The sequence below is a fragment of the Cololabis saira genome, chromosome 11 (genome assembly GCF_033807715.1).
Source record: "Cololabis saira isolate AMF1-May2022 chromosome 11, fColSai1.1, whole genome shotgun sequence".
NCBI lineage: Eukaryota > Metazoa > Chordata > Actinopteri > Beloniformes > Belonidae > Cololabis > Cololabis saira.
In genome coordinates this window covers 1,161,815-1,169,822 of record NC_084597.1, presented here as the reverse complement: position 1 = coordinate 1,169,822, position 8,008 = coordinate 1,161,815, and the positions used below count along the sequence as shown (strand labels likewise).

Genomic DNA, 8,008 nt, shown 5'->3' with positions numbered 1-8,008 from the left:
TACTTTGGTCAGCTGTTGTTGTTTTTAAAGTGCTATATAGATAAACTTGAACTTGAACTTTGAACGGAGCCTGAGGGTTTAACGGCTGAATCAGTCACGTGGTCCAGCCAGGTGGCGAGATATCTGACCTTATCGTGTCCAGCCCCGCCCCTGAGTGAAGAAATCCTTCATTACTCAGAGTTTTTGTTCAGGGGAAGGTTAAACTGTCTGACAGTTGCTACGAAGAGGACGATGGCGCAGCAGGAAAACCAGCTCGATCCAGTTAAATTCTCTTGTTCCATCTGTTTGGATCTTTTAAAGGATCCGGTGACTGTTCCCTGTGGACACAGTTACTGTCTGAAGTGCATTAAGGACTTCTGGGATGAAGGAGAGAAGAAACTCCCCAGCTGTCCTCAGTGTCGACGCACGTTTATTCCGAGGCCTGAGCTGCTGAAAAACACCATGTTAGCTGATTTAATGGAGGAACTGAAGAAGACTGGACTCCAAGCTGCTCCTGCTGATCACTGCTATGCTGGACCTGAAGATGTGGCCTGTGATGTCTGCTCTGGGAGAAAACTGAAAGCTGTCAAGTCCTGTTTATTCTGTCTGGCCTCTTACTGCCAGAAACACCTTCAACCTCACCGTGATTCATCTACATTCAAGACACACCAGCTGGTGGATCCCTCCAAGAACCTGCAGGACAACATCTGCCCCCGTCACGGTGAGGTGAGGAAGATGTTCTGTCGTACCGATCAGAAGTGTATCTGTTATCTCTGCTCTGTGGATGAACATAAAGGCCACGACACGGTCACGGCTGCAGCAGAAAGGACTGAGAGGCAGAGAGAGATGGAGGTGAGACGACAACAAATCCAGCAGCAGATCCAGGACAGAGAGAAAGATGTGAAGCTGCTTCAGCAGGAGGTGGAGGCCATCGATCAGTCTGCTGATAAAACAGTGGAGGACAGTGAGGAGATTTTCACTGAGCTGATCTCTCTCCTCCAGAAGAGGAGGTCTGAGGTGAAGCAGCAGGTCAGATCCCAGCAGGAAACTGAAGTGAGGAGAGTCAGAGAGCTGGAGGAGAAGCTGCAGCAGGAGATCAGGGACCTGAAGAGGAGAGACGCTGAGATGAAGCAGCTCTCAGACACCGAGGACCACAACCAGTTCCTCCACAGCTGCCCCTCACTGCCACCACTCAGTCAGTCCACACACTCCTCCGGCATCAGCATCCGTCCTCTCAGGTACTGCATATTTACAACATATTTAACCATTCACTTCGGCACGCACGTCGGGGCAGTGGTCACGTGATCAGGATCTCCGCTCGTCACTCTGACGTAGAGGGGACACCCAGGGAATTCCCTGTGTTTGACGAAATGGGAGAATGGTGAAAACAATTAATTTAAATATCGCCTGTTTCCACTCCCTGGTTGAAAAGCAATTAAAAACGATATTTTGTGGCTGGACGACACTCTGGTTAAGGTCTGGTTAGTTTATTGCACCACTTATGATTGGTTAGAAGTAGGTTCCGGTCCTTTAATTAAATCATTAATCACTCATTAAATCATTAATTAATAATTAAATCATTAATAACTCATTAAACATGAATCACTAATTAAATCATTAATCACTAATTAAACATGAATCACTAATTAAATCATTAATCACTAATTCAATCATAAATCACTAGTTAAATCATTAATCACTCATTAAACATTAATCACTAATTAAATCATTAATCACTCATTAAATCATTAATCACTCATTAAATCATTAATCACTAATTAAATCATTAATCATTCATTAAACATTAATCACTCATTAAATCATTAATCACTCATTAAAGGAGCTTGAGGCCGGATTGTGGCAAGATTTATGAAAAAAATCCATATACATTTTAAGTTTTCTAGTAATAATGTCAGATGAAGCGTTCCAAACCCAAAAGAATGTTTCCTCTAGTGTATCTCTCCTTTGCCTTGAACAGGCTGTTGCTGCAAAATGTGCTGCAATTCGGTCCAGAATTTCCCGCGCTGGGCTGCGGATGTGACGTCACATGACGCTGCATGAGCATTCTCCCCGTTCTCCCGTGCCGGCTTCACTGTTGGCTGCAGTACCCCCAACGGCCGTCGTGGTGAAGGGTGGCGCTAGAGAGTCTCATTTCTTAAAAGGAGCCTCAAGCTCCTTTAAATCATTAATCTCTAATTAAATCATTAATCACTAATTAAATCAATAATCACTAATTAAATCACTGCAGACGCTCTGACATAAGAAAGGAGGGGCGAAGACAAGGCAACAAACCAACAAAAAATTATTCCTTCTGAACTTATCTGTCCATAATACAACACAAACAACACCATGCCCCCACAAACCAATTCGAATTCACCTTGTGGCAGGGTGGAGGAGCTGCAGCCACTCAGGCTGACAGGACACAGGTGTGGCCCGTCAGCCTCTCCACCCTGCCAGCGTTGATAACGGAGAGACAGAGAAGCTGCAGCGGAGGACTTGGAAGCTGCTGAGCTGAGTGATGCTGTGCTTGTGCACGTGTGGGTGTTTGCTTCTGGCAAAATAAAAGGGTTCTGCACTAAACTCCGTGTCCTCTCTATCCTGTCGGTCGGGCTCCGTAGCACTCGCCCTGCTACACACCTTATTTCAAATAAAGGATGAAGTAAATAAAGTATATTTAGACTAACCAAGATGAACTTTGGCCTCAACAGGTACTTTCAGGACGTGGCAGCAGCCGTGTCAGAGGTCAGAGGTCGACTACAGGACATCCTGAGAGACACGTGGACAAACGTCTCACTGGCCGTCGCTGACGTGGATGTTTTACTGTCACGACCAGAACCAGAACCAGAACCAACGAGCAGAGCTGGATTCCTGAAGTATTCATCTGAAATCACTCTGGATCCAAACACAGTAAACACAGGGCTGTTACTGTCAGTGCAGAACAGAAAGGTGACGGTTATGAACCAACGTCAGTCTTATTCTGATCATCCAGACAGATTCAGTGATTATTCTCAGGTTCTGAGTAGAGAGAGTCTGACTGGACGTCATTACTGGGAGGTGGTGGAGACAGCAGGTTATGTTGTTGTAGCAGTTTCATACAAGAATATCAGCAGATCAGGGGGGGAATGTGTATTTGGATATAATGATAAATCTTGGTCACTAGGTTGTTCCTCAGACAGTTATGTATTCTGGTACAACAGCATCGAAACCTCCATCCCAGGTCCTCTGAGCTCCAGAATAGGAGTTTACCTGGATCACAGAGCAGGAGTTCTGTCCTTCTACAGCGTCTCTGGAACCACGACCCTCCTCCACAGAGTCCAGACCTCCTTCACTCGGCCGCTCCACGCTGGAGTCTGGATTTACTCCGGTCCTGGAGACTCAGCTGAGTTCTGTAAACTCAAATAAGATCAACGAGTTTCCTCTTCATGTTTTATTGATTTTATTTTCTTCTCAGAGACGATCGTCTCAAACTCTGACGGATGGAGGGACGTTTCTGTTCTATAAGATTGATTGTTGTTATTTCCTCTTTTGGAGGTGGAAGTTGTTCTTTTGTAGTTTCACCTGGGAAATATTCATAATATTAACATAAAAACAGAGAAATAAGCCTGTGTTGTAATTGTTAACTGTTAGATTTGATGTGTTTTTTATGTTGTATTTCTCTTTTCTTCCACTTCTTTAATATTATTTCTTATTTTGTGTTGGACCAATCACCACCTCAAATCCCTGATAGTGATGGTGATGGTGACCAGGAACCAGGATCCAGGAACCAGGATCCAGGAACCAGGAACCAGGAACCAGGATCCAGGATCCAGGAACCAGGAACCAGGATCCAGGAACCAGGATCCAGGATCCAGGAACCAGGATCCAGGAACCAGGAACCAGGATCCAGGAACCAGGAACCAGGATCCAGGATCCAGGAACCAGGAACCAGGATCCAGGATCCAGGAACCAGGATCCAGGATCCAGGAACCAGGAACCAGGATCCAGGAACCAGGAACCAGGATCCAGGAACCAGGAACCAGGATCCAGGAACCAGGAACCAGGAACCAGGATCCAGGATCCAGGAACCAGGAACCAGGATCCAGGATCCAGGAACCAGGATCCAGGAACCAGGAACCAGGATCCAGGAACCAGGGACCAGGATCCAGACCTCCAGAGCTGGATCCAGGATCCAGGATCCAGGATCCAGACCTCCAGAGCTGGACCCCCGGGGAGGCTGGACCCCCGGGGGACGCCGGCACCCGGACCCAGCACGGCGGTCGGCTGGTCCCGTGGTACCGGGCACAAGGTGCAGCAGACGTCCCTGGAAGCGGCAGCAGAAGCGGCTCCGTTCCACTCTGGAAGCAGAACCTGCACCTGCAGCACCTGCACCTGCACCTGCACCTGCAGCTCCGGTCCCGCTGAGACCGCGGGACGAGCCGGCCCCTCTCCCCGACCCGGAGAGGTGCTGGAGGGGAGAAACGACAGTGGATCCGCGTCTTTGGAACCCAGAGAACCAGGGAGCTCGTGGAAGTACTCACGAGAACCGGGGCCGAGCAGCGAGACTCGCAGCCGGAACGAAACCGTGGATCGTGGTGAAGATCACCGTGGGATCACGGGGATCCAACCTGGGATGGACCACGGAGACTCCTGCTGACAAACCACCCGGGGATGAGCCGGCTCTGAGCCGGGATCTGGGCGCTCGGAGCCCGGATCCCGACCGGGCCCGCGGCTCCGGCTCCGGCTCCGGAACGAAACCGGGGGATCGTGGTGAAAATCACCGTGGGATCACGGGGATCCAACCTGGGATCGACACGGGAGACTCCTGCTGACAAACCACCCGGGGATGAGCCGGCTCTGAGCCGGGGATCTGGGCGCTCGGAGCCCGGATCCCGACCGGCCGCGGCTCCGGCTCCGGAACGAAACCGGGGGATCCTGGTGAAAATCACCGTGGGATCACGGGGATCCAACCTGGGATGGACACGGGAGACTCCTGCTGACAAACCACCCGGGGATGAGCCGGCTCTGAGCCGGGATCTGGGCGCTCGGGAGCCCGGATCCCGACCGCCGCGGCTCCGGCTCCGGAACGAAACCGGGGGATCCTGGTGAAAATCACCGTGGATCACGGGGATCCAACCTGGGATGGACACGGGAGACTCCTGCTGACAAACACCCGGGGATGAGCCGGCTCTGAGCCGGCTCTGAGCCGGGATCTGGGCGCTCAGACCCGGCGCGTCCTCCGGGGCGCGTCCTCCGGGGCGCATCCTGTGCGCACCGTCGGTTCCCGGGGATCCAACCGGCGGATTCCGGGGGAAATGCCAGTGAGCCCACGGGGATCCAACCTGGGACGGACCCCAGAGGACCCAGCTGGTTTGGCAGGTGGGAACCTGCTGGTTCCCAGCCTGGTTCCCAGCTGATCTAAGCCGGATCAGGGCGCGTGTAACCGATCAAACCCGGTGAAAATCCCCCGTTCCCCCGCCGGGATCCGACTGATCCGACACCCCACGAGCCCCAGCTGTCAAACCCCCCCCGTCCACCAGCCGGATCCGACCCCCGAACCCCGAACCGGAGAAAAAAAAAAGCCCTCCCTGAGCCGGCTCGGGAACCTCGCTCTCCGTTAATCCTTGACCTCCCACGGTTAAGCCCCCCCCACTATTTACGTGCTGAGCATTATTAAAGCCAGCTGGCCGAAAAAAAAGCCCACGGTCCTGGTACCATAACCCGTTTTTGGGCCGCGCCGCCCCAATGGCAGAAACCGGGTACTGCACCTTCCGCCCGAAACAGCGGCGGAGACGCGTCGGAGCGGCTCGGAGCGGAGCAGAGCACGAGTTCGGGCCCCGGGACGGAGCCTGACCCTCCGGGACCGCACCTCCGTCCAGCATTTACACCTTTTTCACATCTGATTTACTAACGACCAGATTCTGACCTCCGGCGTGTCCGTGCAGCGTGTCCGTCCTTGATTCTTCTTGATCGTAGCGGAGTTTTTTGACTTAACGTTGCGGCTTCTCTTTCAAACTTTAGTGAGCCGCTACTGAGCGGGTCAACACAGTCAGAAACAAAAGACAGACGCGGATCCAGCGTCACCTCCAAGTTGATGCAATTTAATAATAATTCAGCAGATTATTCTGTTACAAGAGGTATCCATCAAATACAAAAAGCATCTTATTATCATTTCTGCGATCTGCCCTTTGCGTCAAAAAACTGTCCCGCTTCCAACTCTCACTCTCTTCCCTCCAGCTGCAGGTTCATTAATCACTCATTAAATCATTAATCACTGATTAAATCAATAATCAATCATTAAATCACTGCAGACGCTCTTGGACATAAGAAAGGAGGGGCGGAGACAAGGCCTGAACTTAACTTAAACACCAGGCCCCCACAAACCAATGCATATTCACCTTCTTTCAAATAAAGGATGAAGTAAATAACGTTTATTAAGACTAACCAAGATGAACTTTGGCCTCAACGGGTACTTTCAGGACGTGGCAGCAGCCGTGTCAGAGGTCAGAGGTCGACTACAGGACATCCTGAGAGACACGTGGACAAACGTCTCACTGGCCGTCGCCGACGTGGATGTTTTACTGTCACGACCAGAACCAACGAGCAGAGCTGGATTCCTGAAGTATTCATGTGAAATCACTCTGGATCCAAACACAGTAAACACACGGATGTTACTGTCAGAGCAGAACAGAAAGGTGACGGTTATGAACCAACGTCAGTCTTATTCTGATCATCCAGACAGATTCAGTGATGATTATCTTCAGGTTCTGAGTAGAGAGAGTCCTGACTGGACGTGGTTACTGGGAGGTGGAGGAGACAGCAGGTGGAGTTGATGTAGCAGTTTCATACAAGAATATCAGCAGATCAGGGGGGGAAAGTGGATTTGGATGTAATGATAAATCTTGGTCACTAGGTTGTTCCTAGAGCTGGATTGTTGAGGTGAAATCACTCTGGGTTCAAACACAGCAGAGACACACGGCAGTGTGTCTCTGCTGTGGTTTGGACCCAGAGTGATTTCACATGAGATCAGCAGCAGCAGCAGCCTCTGTAAAAGATCAGCAGCAGCATCAGCCTCAGACTAGTGAGCAGCTCAGACTAACAGCTCAGACTAACCTCTGTGAGCAGCTCAGACTAACAGCTCAGGACTAACCTCTGTGAGCAGCTCAGACTAACAGCTCAGACTAACCTCTGTAGCAGCTCAGACTAACCTCTGCTGCTGCTGCCCCTCCCCCGACTCTGCCCCCTCTGCCCCCCTCAACCCCCCCCCCCCCCCCCCCCCCCTCCACAGGTGTCCGTGTGTCTGACCCTCTGACAGAAACTGCAGTCTGAAGTGGAGGAGAGTCAGAGAGAGCTGGATTCCTGAAGTATTCAAACCACTCTGGATCCCAAACACAGTACACACATATCTGTTACTGTCAGAGGAGAACAGAAAGGTGACTCTGATGGACAAAACGTCAGTCTTATCCTGATCATCCAGACAGATTCAGTGATGTTCCTCAGGTCCTGAGTAGAGAGAGTCTGACTAGACGTCATTACTGGGAGGTGGAGACAGCAGGTGGAGTTGATGTAGCAGTTTCATACAAGAATATCAGCAGATCAGGGGGGAAGTAGATTTGGATTTAATGATAAATCTTGGTCACTAGGTTGTTCCTCAGACAGTTATGTATTCTGGTACAACAGCATCAGAACCTCCGTCTTCAGGTCCTGCTTCCTCCAGAATAGGAGTTTACCTGGATCACGGAGCAGGAGTTCTGTCCTTCTACAGCGTCTCTGGAACCACGACCCTCCTCCACAGAGTCCAGACCTCCTTCACTCGGCCGCTGCACGCTGGAGTCTGGATTTACTCCGATCCTGGAGACTCCGCTGAGTTCTGTAAACTCAATAAGATCAACGAGTTCCTCTTCATGTCTTTATTGATTTTCTTTTCTTCTCAGAGGACGATCGTCTCAAACTCTGATGGATGGAGGGACGTTTCTGTTCTATAAGATTGATTGTTGTTATTTCCTCTTTTGGAGGTGGAAGTTGTTCTTTTGTAGTTTTCACCTGGGAAATA

General features: G+C 50.6%; 1 protein-coding gene across 1 annotated transcript; it reads left to right on the top strand.

Annotated features, from left to right (window-relative positions):
* The first annotated feature begins 230 nt into the window (after positions 1 to 230).
* On the top strand, positions 231 to 3,536 carry LOC133454885 (tripartite motif-containing protein 16-like). The gene is made up of 2 exons (XM_061733600.1): positions 231 to 1,217; positions 2,688 to 3,536. The coding sequence occupies exons 1-2, from the start codon at positions 232 to 234 to the stop codon at positions 3,379 to 3,381; spliced, it is 1,680 nt and encodes a 559-aa protein (XP_061589584.1). The 5' UTR covers position 231; the 3' UTR covers positions 3,382 to 3,536.
* Positions 3,537 to 8,008: the final 4,472 nt, after the last annotated feature.